The 21,280-nt window shown below is 59.7% G+C and overlaps 1 protein-coding gene across 3 annotated transcripts in view; it reads left to right on the forward strand.

Moving 5' to 3' along the window:
- CACNA2D2 (calcium voltage-gated channel auxiliary subunit alpha2delta 2) overlaps window positions 1-21,280 on the forward strand; it is a 114,741-nt gene that overhangs the window by 84,850 nt on the left and 8,611 nt on the right. For all 3 annotated transcript variants that reach the window (XM_021686992.1, XM_021686993.1, XM_021686994.1), the window contains exons 4-21: window positions 7,481-7,525; window positions 10,792-10,933; window positions 13,916-14,047; window positions 14,237-14,294; window positions 15,392-15,442; window positions 15,563-15,662; window positions 15,780-15,938; window positions 16,173-16,280; window positions 16,379-16,457; window positions 17,032-17,081; window positions 17,257-17,346; window positions 17,528-17,599; window positions 17,809-17,883; window positions 19,216-19,290; window positions 19,367-19,438; window positions 19,525-19,596; window positions 19,701-19,762; window positions 20,669-20,745. In XM_021686992.1, coding sequence (XP_021542667.1) covers window positions 7,481-7,525; window positions 10,792-10,933; window positions 13,916-14,047; window positions 14,237-14,294; window positions 15,392-15,442; window positions 15,563-15,662; window positions 15,780-15,938; window positions 16,173-16,280; window positions 16,379-16,457; window positions 17,032-17,081; window positions 17,257-17,346; window positions 17,528-17,599; window positions 17,809-17,883; window positions 19,216-19,290; window positions 19,367-19,438; window positions 19,525-19,596; window positions 19,701-19,762; window positions 20,669-20,745 — 1,519 coding nt within the window. The remainder of the gene's footprint in view (window positions 1-7,480; window positions 7,526-10,791; window positions 10,934-13,915; window positions 14,048-14,236; window positions 14,295-15,391; window positions 15,443-15,562; window positions 15,663-15,779; window positions 15,939-16,172; window positions 16,281-16,378; window positions 16,458-17,031; window positions 17,082-17,256; window positions 17,347-17,527; window positions 17,600-17,808; window positions 17,884-19,215; window positions 19,291-19,366; window positions 19,439-19,524; window positions 19,597-19,700; window positions 19,763-20,668; window positions 20,746-21,280) is intronic.

The following is a 21,280-nucleotide window of genomic DNA, read 5'->3' on the forward strand; positions in this document are numbered from 1 at the left end:
CCCCAGCCCGCATGACCTGCCCACCCCCAGCAAGGGTAGATGTGAATTCGGGGGAGGGGGCGCTGCCCAGACTCACTGGAGGAGCACCGAGGGCTCTGTGGAGGGGAGCCTGGAACCTTAGTCCAGCCTTCAGCAAACATTTGAGGCTCCCCTCAGTGCTGGGACACAGGGTGCAGATATGAACCACTCACTTCACCCTAGAGGAGCTGTGGGGTCCCCCAAGGGCAGACAGGCCGCTCTAAAGTGATGCTCCCCAAAGTTGGTGTTGCCTTGGAGGTTAAGGATGTGCCCAGACTCTGGAGAGACCCTAGGGCAAAGAAGTCCCTTGACTCCAGGACCTTTCAGACTGTAATACACTGACCTAGAAGAGTCACTGCCAAAGGGGGACTCTGTCCCCTTCCTGGGACTTCCCTGAACAGCAGCCTGTCTTCCAGGAGGCTGTCCGACTGGGATCAGGGACCATGCTTGTGACAGCCACAGAAGCCTCTCCTTCCACCAAGAGAGCTCAGAAGGAGCCCAGATGCCAAGGGAGTGGAGGGGTGAGAAGGTGGTAGTAGGTCTCTTCTTGAGGGCAGAAGGGCCCAGAATGTGGGGGAAGGAAGGGAACCCTCATTGACTGCCAGTCTCAAACACAGGTGGCCCTCACAAATGCAGGCAGCTGTGTTTGCTTTGGGGGTGGGGGGCTGGACACACCTGCACCCTTTCCATCAGGCCAGCATCTCAGAGGGTCTCAGTAAGCCAGAAGGTAAACTGAGACAGGCTTCCTCCCAGACCCAGGGAACCCCCAATGCCAGGGATGATGGAACCCTCAGGGCCCAGGCCAGTTAGCAGGGCTCATGTGTCCTCCACAGCTGCCCAGGCATCTGAGCCATGCCTCCTGGGGGTCTCTGTGCTACCCACAGGGAGAGGCGCCAAGGGCTGCCTGCGGAGACCCGGGGCCTAATAAGGTGGGGTAGGCCCTTGCCGCTCCAGCTCTGGGTCTTGCACATCTGGCGGGCCGGTGGATTATTATCCCTACTTAAACTGATAAGAACACTGAGGCACAGGGTGGTTAGACCTACCTGAGGCACCTGCTGGTGGCAGAGATTCACAGCCAGGCTGTCAGGTCCCAGGGGATTCATGCCTATGATCCAGGCCCCCTGAACCTGTCTGCTCCTCATCCCTGGCCTCCATCCCGCCAGGCCATCCTGAGTCCTGCCCTGCCTCGCCCACCCCATGGCATCCTTCCTCTGCTTCCTGGTCAGTGCTGGGTGCTACCCTCAGGGAGCTCAGGTGGGATTGGAGCTAACAGGTGATTGTTTATAGTGGACACATAAATGAGTGGATGACTCCTTGGACAGACCCCGCCTCCCCAGGAGCTCAAGACTCACCCTTCTCTCTCCCTCCCTTTCCAACACCACCACCCATCCCCGGGTCCCCGTGCCTCCTCAGCCCCTTGATCAGAAACAGCATGGTGGCGGTGCTCCCACCCACCACTCAGATCACGCTGCCACCAATAAAACAGCACCCGCCCGGGCGAATCCTCTTCAAGGTCCAGCCCTGATCTGGCTGTTCCTGCCCACCTTGGCCACCTCATTCCTCACCCACCTCCCCCTGTGCCCCAGCCATGCTGAACACCTCACTCCAGGCCCATTCCTGATCTCTGCCCGAATGCCTTCTGTTCCTCCCGGTGGCCCGGCTTGTCTGTCCCTTCCCAGTGAGGCCACCCCCATGGCCCAGTCCATCAGCCCCTCCAGCTTCTGCCCATCCAGGACCCCACCCCCCCCCACGCCTCCCCTACTCCGGCCCTTCCTTTGTTCCTGACATATCTGCGTCCTCTCTCCCTACCCAGGACCGTGTGCAGAGCTGACACGGGACAGTGAGTGAAGGAACAGGGAACAAGGGAATGAAAAGACCCGCCCTCAGCCTGGTTTTCTCTCCCTCCCAGTCCAGGCCCCAGACAAGAAGACAAAGAGGCCGCCTTAGCCCCAAACCTATTTTCTTTTCCTGACTCGGCAGAAAACCCAAAATTTATAAGGATCATCCAGCCAGACTCCTGACCCCTGATTCTCAGCTACTCCCTGAGGCAGGAACAGCTTACCCCAGGCCAGAGTGGGCACCATGGGGGCCTGCCAGGAAGGGGGACCAAGGTCTCAGGGGCATCCAGGAATGCTGAGACAGGTGATGCTGGAGACAATGTGCTCCCTGCACACCGAGTCCCCACGGGGCCCTGCAAGGGTTTGCCCCTCTCTGGGCTCCAGTTTCCCCATCTGGCAAAGGACTCTGGTGTTTGATGCTGCCTGCTGGCCCGGGCCTGGTGTGCGAAAGGGCCACTGCACACGTCAGGGCATAGAGATGCCAAGGTGGTGACAGTGTAGGGCGTCTCCGGCCCTGCGCGCTCCTGTCCTGAGATGAGGCAGGAGTGGGCTCTGGCTGGCCCCCTCCCCTCGACACGACCTGGGAGGCCCCCAGCTGTGGAAGTGACCACCGGGCCTCCCCCTCAGTCCGTCCAGCTGTGCGTCTGTCTGTATCTTGGGCAGGGCGGAGCTAGAATCACCCCCTCCTTCCCAGCTGTAGGGTCAGGGCCCCGCTCTTCCCCAGAAGCCCTGCAGTCACCCTGCTGCCTGGCTGAAAGGCATCAGGGCTTACGGCGGGCCCATGAGCTGGCTCGCCAGCCTGCCCTGAGTTGGGGGGGAGTGGGGGGGGCGCTGGCAGCAGCTGCAGGTGGGGACTGTGCATGCCAGGGGGATACGGGGCCTTGAGGCTGGGAAAGGGATGGCGTCTTTGTCGCTTGCAGGCATACCACCCACTCTTGAGACCATGTCCTTCCCAATGACCTTCAGGAGGTACAGATAAGGAGCGTGTTCCTCCATGGGGCGCTCTGGAGAGCCGCAACGCCAGTGTCAAACTCAGGCCCTTTACGCAAGCCGGGCCTTGGCCCAGGAATGCCCTGCCCTCCTCCTTCAAAAGGGCAATGCCTCTCCCTCTCCAGTTAACTCCCTAGGGCTCCTCTTTCTGAGTCCCAAGCCCGGGATTGGCCCCCACGGCCCCCAGCATCCATCTCGGGAGCCCCCAACACTGACAGTTCCCAGTGCAGCCTGCCCCAGGCCAGTATCCCAGTGGACTCATCTGTCTGCCCCACTCAAGACTCCTCTAGGCCAGAAGCAGTCGGACCTGCTTCAGTGTTGTCCACCATCTGTCCATGTGCCCAGCCGAGTGCCCTGTGGATAGGTTGGCCGAGAGCAGCTGGGCCTCGGTCTTCTTACCTCTGAGATGGGGAGAATGGCACCCGGCAGTTCTGGGCACAGAGGAGATGCTTGGCACACGGAATCCACTGTGTGATCAGTAGGGTATGGTTCTCCCTATGCCCGCGGCACACAGTAGGTCTACATGCAGACCTCTGAGGAGTGGACAGTGGTATAGTACATCCACACACACACACACCACCGACGCCAGCCCAGGCACTCGGGGGATCCTGGGGTCGACAGGCTCAGAGACGGCGCGTGAGAGAGAAAGAGGTCTGGACATGAAGGCCCCCTGTTCCCCTCTTAGTCTCAGGCCATGACCCCACACACTGGCTGTGGCAGACGCAGGGAACCCCAGCCTGGCCACAGCCCTTGGACCCCAGGGAAACCATGGCCCCTGTGAGAGGCAGCACGTCCCCTGACCCCGCAGACAGGCAGCAGGTGCTCTGGTGCCCATAACACTTAGGGGAGATGAAGATGGCCCGCCTGCTGGACACCGTGCCTGGCCCAGCACCACATTATCTGCTGTCTGGACCACCACCAGGGAGGAGCTGAGCCAGGGCATGGGTGGAAGAGGCAGAAGAGGCCATTGGCCGCAGGGCCTCAGTGCCAACACCTGGCCCTGCAGGAGACAAAGTGCTGCCCTGGGAGTCTAAGGGAGGAAGCAGTCCTACCCTGGGGAGTCTGAAGCGGGAGACACAGCCCTACCCTGGGGGGTCTGATGGGAGAGGTAGCTCTGTCTGGGAACCTAAAAGGAAGACTGTGAAGGCTGGACCAGGCCAGAGGAGCCGGCTGGACAGGACAGGTGGCCTCCCCGGCCTGAGGTCTGCCCCAGCCATCAGGCCTGCTGCCTGCCTCTCTGCCAAGCCAGCGACAGACGGCTCTCTCAGAAAACAGTCCTTTTGGCTGAGCTGAGCTGGCCGTGGGCCAGGGCAGGAAGGCCAGTCATCCTCACTGTACCCCATAGTACCAGACATAGGCACCAACTGCTATTCCCCATGCTTACCCCATGCTCACCTCCTCGCCCTGTTTCCCACCTGCCGGCACCCCTCGTGTTCTCTCTTGGGCTCAGCTCCAGCTAAGGAGAGGGTATGTGTCGTCTGTACAAAGGCCATGTGGGCCCCCCAGCCCCACCCTTCATGTGTTATCCATCATACAGAAATCCACAAGGGGGAGAAATGTGAGTTCAGAAGGGTGATTCCCCCTATCCCCTGCCAAGTTTGAGCAAAATGGCCCCTAAAATAGCAGAAGGGGGCGTTGGGTGTGGACCCCAGACATTAACAATGCCCATTTCTCCCCAACCAGAGGGTTTCCTCCACCCTCCGGCCCCTCCCAGGACTGGAGTTGCAAACATAAGGGCCCCCACAGGTAGGGCTGGCCCCAGCGCCTGGAGAGGCCCAGCTCCCTGCCTCTGTAGGGCATCTTCATCCCACCTTTGTAAGTGGGAAATCAAGACCCTGAAGGAAAGCCTCACCGAGGCTACAGGATTTAACAGGCACCCTTGCCTCCTTGATGAGATGGGGGTGACCCCCAGGAATAGTCCTGGGGCCACTGGGGACTTCGGAGGCTTCAGGCTCAGTCTTCACTCACCATTCGGGATCCCAGAGCACGCATGTTCAGGTCAGGATTTGAGGCAAGACCCTTTGCCAAGGCCCCTGCGTGCAGTCGCCAGGCACCACGTCCTTGTGGTCTAACCACGGCAGGATAGTAATGGTGGACACGGGGCACTGAGCAGACCAAAGCAGACGCAGAGACCTTTCCAGTGATCCCCCCCCAACTCCAACCCTGATGGCCCCATTCTGTCCCACCCCCAGCTCCACACCGCATCAAGCATAGAGACCACAGCTGTGTTTACAACGTGTTTTCACACGTGTGACCTTGCCTGCCACCATCCCATGCTAATCCTCTCTGTACCAAGGAAGGGGCCTGGCCTGGCCCTTTCAAGGTAGGAGAGGTAGGGACAAGGACCCTGGGGGACAAGGACCGCATACAGATTCCTGAGCTTCACCCATTGTCTGCAGGGCACTGGCATCCTCTTCTATGACACATTTCCCCTGTGTCATTGATGCCACCAGCATCTGATCCTCTGCTGAGACCATGAGACTGCGGGACAAAAAGACAAAGGGAGCCGTGGGGGCAGCTGCCCAGGGGTGGCCCGAGTGCAGGCAGGACCCAGCCCGGCCTGTGAGAGGGGCGTGTGTCTCCTGGGGGCCCCAGAGTTACCGACCCCCACCCGTGCCCTTTCCTGTCCTTGCAGGAGGTTTGCCTAAAAAGTTGGCCAGTGAGGGACGCCTGGGTGGCTCAGTCGGTTAAGCGGCTGCCTTCGGCCCAGGTCATGATGCCAGGGTCCTGGGATCGAGTCCCACATCAGGCTCCTTGCTCAGCAGGGAGCCTGCTTCTCCCTCTCTCTCCCTCTGCTTGTGCTCTGTCAAATAAATAAAATCTTAAAAAAAAAAAAAGTTGGCCAGTGAAGCCCCATGTTCTAATCTGCAGTCGTCCCACCACGCCCGCCTGTTTTCATTACGGAGGGAAAGAGCATCAGAGCCGTGTTTATAACCCCCTTTTAGATAACAAATCACATTTTCTTTTTGCCAGCGAGTGTGTTGAATTGATATTTTTTCCCCTCGGTTTAATGGGTTTGTGTGTTCAGGAATGATCTTCATCAACCGAAACTCCTTATTGTGTTTGATATAATGTCAGCTTTCATTATGTGCTTTGGTTGGAGCCAGGCGCAAGGGAAGGCCGAGCACCCTGGAGCCTGGGCCCCGGCCCCCGGCCCCCACCCTGCACCCACCTGCGCTCCAGTCCTCCTGCCTGGTGGGTGGTGCGGCAAAGGTTGGAGATGCAATGGGAAGGCGGGTTGGAGCGTGGGTGCGAGGCCTCTCTTACCCCTGCCGTGTCCTCATCTGTATGAGGGGGAGGGTCACGGGGCTCCCAGAGGAGCCCCGTAAACCCAGCATGTGTGAAGCGCTGGACGCAGCAGATGCCTCTGGTGACCGAAGCAATCAAGTCGCTTCCGGTCTTCCATCCATCCAGCTGCTGTGGTCTTGCCCAAGCCTGGTGCCAGGCATGGAGTCGATGTTGCAGAAATGCTCGGACTGGGTTTACGGGTCCAGCCAGTGGCCTCTACCCCCCAGACCTCTGGTGGGAGACAACTCACAACTGTCCCCACAACAAGCCCCCATACTGACCACCTTAAACTATGGCCTCAGACCCAGCACACGGGCAGTCCCCGAGGCCAAGCCCCCTCCCTGAAGCCTGAGGAGCCGGAGCTGAGAGGGAGCAGTGCGGCCCTGAGGTCACACAGCAAAGGGGTGGCCAAGGTGACTTCTGCCCCCCAGAGAGTAAGTACTGGCTCTGTGCTTGCTGGGAGCACACTTGGTCAGCACCCCCATTTTCGACCACAAAGAAACAGGCCGCCAGGGCCACTCACCAGGTGTTTGCGGTACAAGACAGCACTGAGGAGCGCTAGAGGAGGATGACTCGGACGGTGGCCTTCTCCTGTGTCCTGACCCTAGAGCCCATAGGGGCAGGAGAGGGGCCAGTGGCACTTGAGGGCACCAGATTCACCTTCTGGCGGCCTCTGTCAGCCATGCTCAGTTCTGATTAAAGATCATTAAACATGAAATTAGCCCGTTTGTGTTACGGGTCCCCGGGGTGGCCGGTGATTATGACGCGCAGATGGCCAAGAACCCAGGCTTCGGGCAGGCGAGCGAGGCCGGGATGGGCGGGGTGCGCACCGGCGGGGCGGGGAGGCAGGCGGGGGGGCCGGGCTTTGTTTTCTCCCGCTCCTGTTGTGTAAACCCCCTTGCATTTCACAACAAATCACAGATAATTAATAAGTACATGCCCATAATGAGCAGGCTTTTTAATAGAAGAAATTGGAGGATGCGGTGTCGAGTCATTTCACTCTGGCCCAGACTCGGCTCTGTTTTCCCATCTTCCTCACTCCCCCGGTATTGCCTCAGCCAGAATCTCCGCACACAGGTTGGCTCTGACCCCGCCTCTCAGCGGTCCTGGAGTCAGGGAGCCCCCGGGAGGCCCCCCCAACCTGGGGCACCACATGCCCCTGGAGCCTGTGAGGGCCCCTGAGGGGGTTTCTGTCTGGGGCGGGGGTGGGCATGCCCGGCCTAATTCAGCCAGCCCTCCCCAAGGCTGCTCTGGATCCGGGTGGGGGCCTCAGGGCGGGGGCCCCGGCTGCACCTCAAGCAGCCTTGTGAGGAGCTGTGAGGGTCAAGGCCTCTCTCTCCCCCCAGGAGGAAGATATCCTGTACTACGATGCGAAGGCCGACGCTGAGCTGGTGAGTGCCCTACCCCTGTTGGGGGAGGAGAGCTGCCAGAGCCCCACACCGTCCCTTGGCTAGTAGCCGCAGCTGTGAAATGGGTGTGAGGTCTCAGCGCCCTCCCACATTCTGAGGTCACCCTGCAAAGTAGCGGTGGCGCAGGCCCTGCGCCCGACCCCAGGCAGGTAGTGAGGCGCTTGGATCTCCTCCCGTGGGTCAGTCCAGGTGCCAGCATGGAGGAGGCTGGGCACTGTGGGAGCGGAGGAGAGAGGGAGCAGCGTGGAGGGCTTCCTGGAGGTGGGCAGGCAGGGCCGGGATGGGGCTGTGGTGTGACTCACGTGGTGCAGGTACCTCCGTGTGCTGAGCCCCCCGCAGCTGGCCCCACCGTCAGGGCTCCCGCCAGCTCGGTCAGGCTTGCCCCCGCTGCAGAGGCAGCCCAGCTGTGTGCCCGTTCCCCAGACGAAGGACGGGGCTCGGGCTCTGCTGGGGTCACTGGCTTGGCAGTGATGGCGCGAGGGCTCGCTGGACGGCCCAGACCCTCACTGCTCCCGTCTCAGCGCCCCTGACTGTCTCGTGGGTGTTTGGGCGCCCCATCTCCGGAGGCCTCGCGTGAAAGCCGTATGACCGTTTTGGTAGCAGGGGACCTACAGAGGAGCCAAGAGTGTCCGAGAGGGCAGGGCACACAGAGTGCACAGTGTTTGGTGAACCTGCTAAGGCCCAAGTCCATCTGCCTGCCTTGGAGGCAAATGTAGTTGAACTTGACTATCTCCTCTGTAAACAGAGGTGTCGTAACAGCTCAGTCTCTGGGGTCCCACCTGCTCTGGCTGGGGCAGGAGACCCCAAATCTAGGGGTCCTCTCCCGGGCTCATTGGCCGGGGGCATTTCCTGGGGCGAGCGGGAGGTAGACAGTGCCCCTGGAGGTGGGCAGGCAGGAAGGGAACCCTGCAGAGGGTCGGTGGTGCCAGGCCAGCCTGGGTGAGCCTTGAGGAGGGCAGGCGGGCAGGGGGCTGGAGAAGGAGGGGTGGGTGGGCTAAAGCAGGTGTGCTTCCCCCTTGGCTGAGCCTCCGTGGCTCCCAGAGAAGTTGCTAAAATTAAAGCTGGAATCTGAAATTCAAATGAAGAGCGAACCTTTAATTAGACCCTGAATCTAATTCCTTACCCCCCTCAGCAGCAGGCTGTAATTTTAGCAATCAGTGCATTAAATATAAACCAGGAGACTGCAGTTGCCCACCGTACAAAACCCCTGGGCATGGGGGTGGCGCCAAGAGGCTCCTTGGCTGTTCTGGTGCCCGGACCCCTGCCAGGATCCCCTGAACTCCCTGTGCCCAGGACCCCCGCCCCCTGGCTCTAAATCACTGATTCCCTGCAACGCTCCCCGCCCCCCCGCCCCTCAAGGGGGTAGGGACAGCCCCAGGAGGGAGAGGCACCCTGGGTGGGGCTGGGCTAAGGGCAGGCCAAAAGCCTGGCCCTCTATAAAATTTGACATGAACACATTTGCCGACTCCCCTGCTTGTTGTGTTGTTTTGTTTTTTTAATCTTTGCCAGAGGTACAGTTAGAGATCTTTCTAGACCATTTACTTTTAAATTACCAGCCAGAAGGTGGGGGTGGGGGAAAGAGAAGGAAAGAAAAAGTTCGCCAGCTGATAGCTTATCAGAACGGAATCCAAATGTCACATTAGTTGGGAAAGTTGGGAGATTAAATTTTCCAGCGCCCTTCATCTGCTGCTGACATTTCGGGGGCTTTCTTCTCCCGCACCTCCCCCTCCTGCAAGCAGAACGTGAGTGGCTCACGCCTCAGAGGCGGCAGGCTGGGTAGCTGCCTGCCCCAGCTTTACCCAGCATCCTTGAGCTTCTGAGGGTCCTCCTAGGGTGTGCCGAGGTGGGCAGAGAGTCGCACACGTGGTGAGGGGGCGAGGGGGCAAGGGGAGGGCAGCAGATGGCTTGGATTTTGCTGTACAGAATCCACCCTTGAAGAGACGCCAAGGGTCCTTGCGGCAGACCCTCTCAGGGCCGTGCCGACCCCCACACAGGCCCGCCTGCTGCGGCCCCACCCAGGCAGTAATTCATTCCCCAGGCTGGAGGACAGACCCGGAGCACTCCTGGGGTGGGCAGAGCACATCTGGCTGGGTAGGGAGGCACGATCACTCTTTCCCCAGACAAGATGCAGCAGGAGGCAGGAACATAGCGGGTGTGCCCAGGACCCAGTGAGCAGTGGGGTCTGCAGAGCCACAGGTGGGTGGAAATGAGCTGAGCCTGGTGTTGACCGTGATCACACGGGTTGAGAGGCAGTGAGGGGGCATGCAGATGGCCCAGCTGCTTACCCCCCTTCCTCCGGGGGCACAAGGCCCCCAGCTCTGCCCCTGCCCTGCCTTGGTCTCCATCCCTCCTTTCCTCCCCGTCTGGCTCTTCCCTGCCTTCCTCTTCACTCTCTACCACCATCTTCCCCTCCCCCTTGCACACCTGCACCCATGCCCGCCCCCCCACCCCACCCCCGCCGCTCGGCTGTGGCATCAGCGATGTAGCGGCAGACCCGTTCCTGCCAGCCTGTGGTGGTGGGCGGGGGTGCACGGCGCATGCCCAGCCTGCTCGGCCGAGAGATGCTGTAATTGGCACCTGTCAGACGGCTGCAGCTCATTTTAGAAAGTCAACAGGGGCCTTTGCAGTCCCTCTGCTAGCAAGCGCTGAGGACCCTCCCTCTGGAAGTTTACAGGGTCTCAATGCTAGCCCCCACCCCAGCCCAGCTCTCCCCCCACAAACTCAGCCCCTACAGCCACCTGCTGAGGGGGTGGTGACCCTCCCCCAGAGGGGGCAAGGACCCTCTCACTGGTGCCAAAGGAACTCCATGCAGGGGATGGGCGGCCCCGTGCGGGGGGGCCCAAGGCTCCTGGGAAGAGCTGCCTAGGCCTCCCTGGGATCACACAAGCCCGTCCTTGAAAGCAGAGGTGTGCAGCCTGCTCTTTCTCACTGGGACTTAATCTCCTTCATTGATAATTGGTTTCTAAGAATGTGGGGAAGTTTGGTTTGGGTTTTGGAATTTGGGTTTATCAAATGTAGGGATGGTGGGTGGGATGGCCAGGGGCAGGTGGGAGTCACAGGCCTCCTGGGGGAGGGGTCCATACCCCCTGTCCATCTGTCCCTGTGTCTCTCCATCTCTCCCCGTCTCTGATTCTGAGATGCCCCTATTACCTAGACTCTGGCCCTCTCCTGCCTGCAGAGCTGTCTGACCCCACTCCACCATTTTTTAGCCCTGACGTGACCGCGGTGGGGGGGATCCCTTTCTGCAGGATGACCCTGAGAGTGAGGATGTGGAGAGGGGGTCCAAGGTCAGCACGCTCAGGCTGGACTTCGTTGAGGACTCAAACTTCAAGAACAAAGTCAACTATTCGTACACGGCCGTGCAGATCCCCACGGACATCTACAAAGGCTGTGAGTGTGCAGAGCGATCAGAAACTGCCCTCCGCAGCCAGCACGGGAGCAAGGCCCATGGCCTGGGCACTGCCAGGTCCTGAGTGCTCAGCCAGTGCTGTCTGCCTTCAGCCCCCGCTACCCACGTCCACACGCAGTCGTCAAGTCATTCTCAGGCATGGCCTCACGCTAACGCTCAGACTCTCACCGCTGTACACGCACAGTCTCCTGCCCCTGTGGACACATGTGCCCCACGTGCCCCCAGAGCAGCTTCTCCCCGCCGTCCCCCATTCCCAGGCCCCGTGTAGGAATGGTTGAGGAGCTACCACATCAGATGAACACAGGGGCTGGGGGAACAGGGAGCAGTCCCTCACTCACGGACGCCAGCCCTGGAGCATCTCCCTCCTTGTCCAGGGACAGGGCAGCTTTGCACAGTGGGGAAACCAAGTCACTACAGCTGGAAGGATTTGAGTCAGACATGAGAAGGAACTTCCTGAAGATCTTGGGAGGTGTAGGGGGAAGAGACCGAGTCAAGCACTACAGAGAGAGCTCTAGCAGCGGGCTGCAGGGCCCTGGGGTCTGGTGGTTTGGGCATAATTCTGTGAGCATGTACAAGGCAACCTCAGACTCCAAGGGGCCCCCTGGGTGGAGGGTCTTGGAACACAGGTCCCAGAGTTTCTGGGTAGTCTCCAGAATGCAGGGAATCCTGCAGGGGCCTCAGGAAGGCCCACCTCCACCCTTCGGGTCAGCCAGGACTTCTAGGCAGCCTCAGGCAGGGGTGAGGATAGGTGCTGCCCCCACCCCTGCCGTCCCTGCCACAGGCCTCCCTCAGGCCACCTGCCCGAGCCAGTCGAGGAGCACTATCACAGGCAGGCACGCTAATTAAAACAGGAGCCATACCGCCCTCCCCAGTCACCCCTCGCTACCCACACAAATTACATTTTATATGTTTTTTATTTACTGTGTCACTTTTAATTAAATCTGTAATCGCCTGCCTGAGGGGGCATGGTCCCCGTTTCCCAGCTCAGCGTGATCTGAGTGTGCACGTGGGTGCGGGTGTGTGCACGTGGGGCTGAGTAGCAGGCCCTCTCCAGGCGGGGAGGCAGGAGTGTTTGCACAAGTGTGTCTCACAGTGAATGCAGGTGTGTGCATGTGGTCGTGGATACCCACGGGGACAGCCCCGCTGAGGCGGGGGTCTGCTCTTCCTCTTGACCTGAGTCAGAAATGCCCCTGTGCCAGCAGCGAGAGGGGCTTCCAGGACAGTCGGCTCTAAGCCTCTCCTTGGGAGGATGGGGAAACTGAGGCCCAGCGAGGGTTGGGACTCACCAGGCAGACTCTCCCAGGGCAGGCAGTACCGTATGAAACATTTGAGAACCGGCTTTATTTTTTTCGTTAAAGAGAAAAATAGAAATTGTTCGAGTCACTAAGTTTCTAAATTAGGAATGGGACCATAACATACTGTTCAATAGGCACAGCCAATGATAGAAATGTGTTTTTGTTTTCACATTATGGTCAGTTAAGGGGAACTACAAGGACAGAGAGAAGGGAGTGGGAGCAGAGGGAGAGAGATTAGGCAGCAGACACGATGCAGCAAAGGCCCCACACTGCAGGGCGGAGGGCGAGAGCAGAGGGCCCCGTGCCCAGGGATGTGTCCGCGCCCCCTGGGCGATGGGCAGAACCTTGCGCATTTGTCTCTTTAAATCACAGCTCTTCGCCTGCTTTAAAGGTTTCAGTGTTCAGAGGCCCTGCTCCAAAGAGCCGAGCCTTTGGAAGGCATTCTCTGAGTCTTACTTGGGGTGGATCTGTGATAGGGATCTATCAGGGCTCCGCCTGGGAAGAAAGGCAAGTGGGAGAAACTGGAGGAACAAAATAGTCCCTGGGGGAGGGGGTTTCGGTACAGAGTCCCAGCAGTAGTAGGTGGCCAGCCCCTGGCGGGTTTCTCTGAGGGTCCTATACGCAGAGACAGATTCGCTGCACGTGAGAGAGCACGTGCGCACACACATATCGGCCAGATTTAGGGCTGTCCTGAGTTGGGGGATGGGGGTGCTGCCCAAGCCATCCTGAGTCTCCGCCCTGGTTGAGCGATCTGCAGGACCGAGCGCATTCGTCTGAGAGAAGCCTCGCTCTGTGAGTGTGTGTCGGGGTGGGTCCGGCCAGGGGATCACACGTGTGCCGCCACAGAGGTCAGGGGAAAGGGGGGTGGGGGTAACTTGCTCTTGTGAGAGCAAGACCCACTGCTGTCCTCCCATGGGTGCAGCGTGCTGTGGAGGTGTGAGCATGCGTGCCCCCGTGCCCATGGCAGCAGTCAGGCTGCTGGGCGGGTAGGTTCAAGGACGAGGGACTCTTAACACCTGGCTGGAAACACGGAGGTCCAGTGCAGAGACACGTGTCAGGGAGTATACAGACTGTATGCGTGTGCGTGCATGTGTGTGCAAGTGCCTGTGTTGGAGCAGGATCGTGGCACAGCCCCTGCCCCTCCAAGAGCCTCCGCCCCCGCCCCGGCCTGCTCCTGGCCCCAGCTGATTAATCATGGAGCTGAGTGGCTTCCAGCTTATCAGGTACCTTAATAGCTGAATAATTCCTGCCCCATCATTGGGCCCTTAATTGCTTTCTTGTGGCTGCAGCCTGGAGTGCATGCTGAGTGGGTGAGCTCCCAAGGGACCAGCTGCAAGCTCCAGGCAGCATGCTGGATGGGCATCCAATTTACAACTCCCTGCCACCTGGACAGCCCCTCTCAGGGGCCACAGGCCACGGCTGCCCTGCCTGATCCCGTGGGGCCTGGCCGAAGGGTAGGCTAAGCTGGCTTGGGAGGGGTTGAGGACCTGGAAGTCTTCCTGGAGGAGCTGATGCAGCCCTCAGCTGAGCCCTGAGGAAGGAGAGCCCCGCCAGGCAGAGAGCAGGTGAAGCTCGCTAAGTGCGGGGTACATGAATGGGCGTCGTGGTGAGGTTCAACAGGGGGACAGCCCAGGCACTTTTCACCCCTGCCCCCTGTCTCCCCCACAGCCACTGTCATCCTTAATGAACTCAACTGGACAGAGGCCCTGGAGAATGTGTTCATCGAGAATCGCAGGCAGGACCCCACACTGCTGTGGCAGGTCTTTGGAAGTGCCACAGGCGTCACTCGCTACTATCCCGGTGGGTGTCAGCCCATCTCTCCTGTCCACTCAGCACCCACCCTCCTCCGTCACCCAGCCCACTTATCCTGGGGCGTGTGGGGTGGTTGCTCACCCTGTGGGCTGTGGAGTAGCCACTCCTGCCAGGCCAGCCGGCCCTGGCCAGGCCCTTCCCTGCCAGACCCCCTCCTCGCCTTCTCTCCTCCCGCAGCCACCCCATGGCGAGCCCCCAAGAAAATCGACCTGTACGATGTCCGAAGGAGACCCTGGTGAGTGAGCAAGGAGGAGCTGGGCAGGGACACCCCCTCCATCCCCCTGACCTCTGCCGCCCGCTCCCCTCCCTCCCGATATCCAGGACTCGGAGCAGGGCGCAGCCAGCTCTATCCAATTTTCATTTCACACATCGTTGCCACTGGAAAATGGATCCCATCACCCAGGCAGGCCTCCCAGCTGCCTCTGCCCCCCGTCCACTGCCCGGCACTCCACCCCCTCGGGACTGAGGGATTGGGCCAGTGGGGGTTCCCGAGGGTGGATATATCCTCTGTCAGGTCGCCAGCCTCCGCACCCCCCATCTGAGCCCTGAACACCCCACCCTCTGCTCTGCCTCTCCTGCGGTACCCCATGACCTCCTCCCTCCCTATTCCATCCCACACACAGCTAGGACTCAGACCTTGGAGCCTTGTCCCAGGCCAGGGGACATGACAAGCACTGGGGCCCAGGAACATACCTCCTGCCCCCTCTCTGGATCACCTGTTGCTGGGGGACCAGGTCACTCATGTAACGGGCAAGGACGGTTTTAGTTTCATTTTTTTTTAAGACTTTATTTATTTGAGAGAGACAAAGAGAGCACACGCGGCAGGGGGAGGGAGGCAGAGGGAGAGACAAGCTGACTCTGCACTGAGAAGGGGACACTGTGACGCGGGGCTTGATCCCAGGACCCCGAGATCATGACCCGAGCCGTAGTCAGACGCTTAACTGACTGAGCCACCCAGGCGCCCCAGGACCGTTTTTTTTTTTTTTTAAGATTTTATTTATTTATTTGAGAGAGAGAGGGAGAGAGAGCACATGAGAGGGGGGGAGGGTCAGAGGGAGAAGCACACTCCCTGCCGAGCAGGGAGCCTGATGCGGGACTCGATCCCGGGACTCCAGGATCATGACCTAAGCCGAAGGCAGTCACTTAACCAACTGAGCCACCCAGCGCCCCAGGACGGTTTTATTAAATGTGGTATCCTCGGTGCCTAGAACGCTGTCTGGCCCATGCAGTGGATGCTCAGTAGAAACACGTTGAATCAATATGTGGGTGAAGGAAGAAAGGACCCACAAGGTCCTAGTGAGGCTGGCCCTAACTGACACTTCTCCCGGGCAGGTACATCCAGGGGGCCTCGTCGCCTAAGGACATGGTCATCATCGTGGATGTGTGAGTGAGCGATGCCTGCAGGAGGGGTGGGGGTGGGAGAGAATCTGCCGCCTGGGACCCTCATGAGGGAACAGCAGGAGAACACCTGAGGCCTACCTGGCACCTCCATGACCTTCCCAGGAGCGGCAGCGTGAGCGGCCTGACCCTGAAGCTGATGAAGACGTCTGTCTGTGAGATGCTGGACACGCTCTCGGATGACGATTATGTGAACGTGGCCTCGGTGAGTGCCAAGGTGGCGGGCGGGTGAGGAATGGGTCACCGCACCCGGTGCTGAATGCCCCGGCCAGCCTGAGTGGTGGGGGCATTCAGTGACTCACCACTCGCCCTGTCCCTGCAGTTCAACGAAAAGGCGCAGCCTGTGTCATGCTTCACACACCTGGTGCAGGCCAATGTGCGTAACAAGAAGGTATTCAAGGAGGCTGTGCAGGGCATGGTGGCCAAGGGCACCACAGGCTACAAGGCCGGCTTTGAGTACGCCTTCGACCAGCTGCAGAACGTGAGCGCCGTGGGTGGATGAGCGGGTGGCTGGGGACAGGCCAAGGCCCAGGCTTGGTGACACCAGGGAAATCAAGACGAATGGCCTTGTTAGCGCCCAACAGGCAGCTCAGGCAGATAGCACCATCTGCTGTGGGGAGGAGGGCCTGAGGGCCGGGCCTTCCAGGGGGAGGGAGACTTACCCTGGACCAGGGAGGGGCTAAGAGCTGCTGACCCCAAACCTACCCCCGACCAGTCCAACATCACCCGTGCCAACTGCAATAAGATGATCATGATGTTCACGGACGGCGGTGAGGACCGCGTGCAGGATGTCTTTGAGAAGTACAACTGGCCCAACCGGACGGTGAGGCTCAGCCCAGGTGGGGGGCCCCCTGACCTGGGCCCAGTACCAGGGAGGGCTGTCCTCTTGTGGCCACAGCAGTAACCTCAAGCCTCAAATAGGTGCGTGTGTTCACTTTCTCCGTGGGGCAACACAACTATGACGTCACGCCCCTGCAGTGGATGGCCTGCGCCAACAAAGGTACCTCGTCCAGCGTCCCCGCCCCAGGGCTGCCAGCCGTGCCCTGCTGGCCTTCACGTTGCTTGTCCACCTGTCCATCCATGTGTCCAGCTTTCCAGCTGCCTGTTTACCCACCATCCATCTTCCTATGCGTGTGACTGTCCATCTCTCTATCTGGCCATGTAACTTGTCCATCTGACTGAGCATCTTTCTGCCCATTTGTCTGTCCGTTGTCCATCCATCTCCTGGCTTATCTGCTCCCGTGTCTGTTTGCTGGTCAAGCTACCACTCCATGCATGTGGCCCTGGCCCCTGGGTGAACTCTGAATGTCACCACCATCCCGGCATGAGGGACTTCAGCCTTAGGCTCGTCCCTTCACCCTGCCTCTGCTTCCTTACACCCCTACACTCATGGCCCCTTCCCTAGCATCAGCACCCTTGACAGGACAGGGGAAGGGAGCACTAAAGGGATAGGAGCTTGGGAGGAGTGACACCAGAAAGTGAGGGGGCCTGGACACAGCCTGGGGTACGGGAGCCCCTGTGCCATGGGTTCCAAGTACCACCCAGACCCACCTCTGCCTCACCTTCCCTCACAGGTTACTATTTTGAGATCCCTTCCATTGGAGCTATCCGCATTAACACGCAGGTGAGACCCTAGGGCCTTCCCCCTCCTCCCAGCCCCTTACTTCCTGGGCACAGTGTGAGTGAAGGGCTGCTGTGGTGTGAGAGCGCCCCCTGGTGGCTGGCTTATATATGGGGAGGCAGAACAGGGAAGATGCAGTGGGCAGGTGGACTTGTGACCCCTGTCACCTTCTCCCCAGGAATATTTGGATGTATTGGGCAGGCCCATGGTGCTGGCGGGCAAGGAAGCCAAGCAGGTGCAATGGACCAACGTGTATGAGGATGCTCTGGTAAGGCCTCTGGGCCCCTACAGATGTGCCCACAAGGTCAAGTTCCTTAAGGGCCCCCTTATGGGAGTAAACCAAACAGAGAAGAAAAAAAGGGGCCTGTGCCTGAGCCCATTCTCTGGACACTGAGGGTGGGGCATGGCTGGCCACAGGAGACTAACCTGTCATCCTCCTCTCCCTTCAGGGGCTGGGGTTGGTGGTGACAGGGACCCTCCCTGTTTTCAACCTGACACAGGATGGCCCTGGGGAGAAAAAGGTAAGGTTCCCCACCAGGGAAGGGCTGGGCATGCCTGAGGGGGTCGGGCATGCCCCTGGCAGGCCTGGGTTGGAGGAGGGACAGGCCGGCCTTCAGACTGGACAGAGGCAACTACTTGTGAGCAGATTAAGGCCTTGGGCATGAGGTTTGGACAGTGGGGCTCCCCTGTGGAATTGAGCCCATTGCAGACCCCATGCCTCTGCTCCCAGAACCAGTTGATCCTGGGTGTGATGGGCATCGATGTGGCTCTGAATGACATCAAGAGGCTGACTCCAAACTACACGGTAAGTGTCCATCTGCCCATCCACCCAGCTCTGCCTCCCACGTGGATGCAAGCCAGGCTCAGCGGAGATGTCTGATGGGGATTATAGCACCTCCAGAGAGACCTGTGAATTCAGTCAGTCAGGGAAAGCTTCTGGAGGAGGTGACCTTGGGCCTAGAGCTGGGGTCGGCAAACTTTCTGTGAAGGGCCAGACTATGAATATTTTAGGCTCTGCCAGTGTAAATACTCATACCCAGTTCTGCTGTTGTACTGAGCACGGCCACAGATAAAACAAATAAATGGGCACGGCTGTGTTCCAATACAATTCTGTTTGTGGATACTGAAATTTAAATTTCCCCTAATTTTCACATCATGATCTTTTTCAACCACTTAAAAATGTAAAAAAACAAAAAAACAGGGGCTCTTGGTTAAGTGTCTGACTCTTGGTTTCAGCTCAGAGTCCCACATAGGCCGCTTAGCAAGGGAGTCTGCTTGAAGATTCTCTCCCTCTGCCCCTCCCCCACTTGTATGCACGCTTGCTCGGTCGCTCTCAGATAAATAAATAAATCTTTAAAAAAAAGAAATGTAAAAAATATTCCTGGCCATACAGTAACAGGTGATGGGCCAGGTATGGCCCATGGGCCGTAGTTTGCCAACCCCTGGACAGTCGGATAGACAGGAGGCATACCTTGGAGTTACAGGAAACTCTCTGAGCAAAGGACTGAAGGTGAAAACCAAAATCAGAAATCAGGGGAGGTGCAAGGTCAGTGTGGCTGGCCCAGGGCCTGTGGCGAAGGCAGCTTCAGTCTTGGTTGTGAAAGGGGTGGGGGATGGGACATGTGTGATAGCTTGCCTCGACCCGAAGGCCCCGTGTGGTTGGCCTCCATGTTCAGTGAGAAAGCAGCCTAGAGAGCTAAGGGTGAGCCCAGGGTCCCATTCACTCCTGCTTCACTTCTGTCTGGACGGGGTACCCTCCTCCCTCGGCACTCTACTGAGATAGGGACCAGGAGGAGGCAGAAGTGGGGGTGCAGGGAGGAGACGGCGGCGCTGAGGGGCCAATGGAGACAGAGCAGTCTGGCCGACTGACAGCTCCAAGAGAACCAGGAGTCATGGGGGCAGAAGGCCAAATCGATTCGTGGTCCCATGGAGCCCATCAGCCTCAACAAGGGACGCCAGCGTGCTGGGCTTGACTTGAGAAATAGGTTCAAGGCCACGTGGCATGTGGGGGCCCCTGGCCCAGGCAGGCACACAGCAGCCCTCAGTCGTATGGAAAGCAGGCTAAGGAAGAGCTCGAGAGGCTGGGGAATCCCTGCCCGGCCCTCCAGGCTCTGAGCCCCTCCATCTACGCCCCCAGCTTGGAGCCAACGGCTACGTGTTTGCCATTGACCTGAACGGCTATGTGTTGCTGCACCCCAACCTCAAGTCCCAGGTGAGCCAGGGGCAGTCAGGAGGAGGGTAAACCCTACAAGATAGGGACCCCTGACTTCCTGCCCTGCCTCCCACAGACCACCAACTTCCGGGAGCCAGTGACTCTGGACTTCCTGGATGCTGAGCTGGAGGATGAGAACAAGGAGGAGGTGAGGGCAAGGAGGGGAGTATGGATGGCGGCACCCAGAGCAGCCGAGAGTAGGGGCCGCACCCCTCACGTCTCTGGCCCTTCCAGATCCGTCGGAGCATGATCGATGGCAACAAGGGCCACAAGCAGATCAGAACACTGGTCAAGTCCCTGGACGAGGTGAGAAGATGGGGGAGGGGGACAGAGTCAGGGTGGGCATCCTCCCGCACTCCATCCCACCCCTGCCTACTGGCCCAAGTACTTGACCCAGCCTCTTCTCTCAGAGGTACGTAGACGAGGTGGTGCGGAACTACACCTGGGTGCCCATAAGGAGCACCAACTATAGGTGAGTGGGGCGGGGCCGGCAGGGAGGGGCAGGGCAGCCCCAGAGCCCAGAGTCTGAGCCCTCTCCCCACCCAGTCTGGGGGTGCTCAGTGGCTGAAGCCATGATCCTAGTGGGGCACCAGCAGCCAGGGCTGCTCACTACTCACCCCGGGACTCTCGGTCCCCCAAGGGCCTCTTGCTGGCCCTTCAGGAACAAGGGCCATTTCCTGAGAGCACAGAACAGAGACAAGACAGTGCATCTGATGTCTCCCCATGCCACACCACCCTCTCACATCACCCCTGCCTGGATCGTATCCCTGGGTATCTGCACCCAGGATGTCACCCTCAGCACATCCCCAGGCTGGCTGTCAACAGGCACCACAGCCCTCGGAGGAGGTACCCTTGTGGGTCAGGCCCAGGCCGTGCAGGCTGTCTTCTTGTGCCCCCCAGAGCCGGTCTCATTCCCACCCCAGTCCCAGCTTGTGATTGCTCCTCACCGTGTTAGCGCCAGCCCTGCTTCTCACTGGCTTGCACATGACCTAAGTCTCTGGGGACCGAGGACCCCACTCCCACGGCTGTGCACCCAACAGCCTAGCTCACTGACAGTGCTCTGCCCCTTGTGAGTCTCCTGCTGGCCTGATTGAGGAGGCCGGCTGGGTACCTGGGGCGGGAGGGGCTGCTGGGGGAGGGGGAGTGGGGGCCGGGGGGGACTTGCTTTGGGGCTGGTCATTCTGAGGCGTCCAGGAGAGTTCGGGGACTGAATCTCCCACAGCTAACAGGGAAAGGTGGCCCTGGTGGGCAGGAGAGGGGACGTCATAGCCTGGGCCACTCTGCCTGGCTCCGAGGCCATGGGGTGGGGGGCCGGATGCCAGTGTGGCCCACCTCTCCCCAGCAGTGACATACGCTCCTCCCCTCCCCTCCTCCCTAGCCTAGGGCTTGTGCTCCCGCCCTACAGCACCTTCTACCTCCAAGCCAACCTCAGCGACCAGATCCTGCAGGTCAAGTGTAAGTGGCCCAGCCCCTGCCTGCGCCCTGCACCCCTGCCTCTGCCCCGCACCCTGGCCAGCCCCAGGCAGCATAGCCAGCCACTGGTGGCAAGGCAGCCCCCCCTGCCCAGTCTGCCCACCCCCCAGGCGCCCGCAGGCTGGGGCACCAGCCATCGGAAAGTCTGTGGAAATCTGCATGCTCGCCTTTTCTCAGATTTGGTTCCAGATCATTCTCTCATGATTTCCGTTGAGGTTTTTGGTTTTAGTTTCTCCTACTGCGTGTCTTCCCTCCTTAGCCTGCCTCCCCCGCATACCCCTGGGGGCTGCATTCTTGGAAGACACCCCCCCCCCCTCCCCCCCCCCCCCTCTGCCCTATCGCTCCCCCCCTGTGGTGCCCCCCCCCGCAGGGTCTCTCTCTCCCCCTACTCCGCCCCCTTCACTCATCCTCCTCCATTTTCCTCCTCCCTGAGCCGCCCCTCTCACCTTGCTCCGACCCCCACTGCCCTTCCCTCTCCCCACTTCTCTCCCTCCTCCTCCTCTCCCCTTCTCCCTTC

The sequence above is a fragment of the Neomonachus schauinslandi genome, chromosome 1, assembly GCF_002201575.2.
Source record: "Neomonachus schauinslandi chromosome 1, ASM220157v2, whole genome shotgun sequence".
Lineage (NCBI taxonomy): Eukaryota > Metazoa > Chordata > Mammalia > Carnivora > Phocidae > Neomonachus > Neomonachus schauinslandi.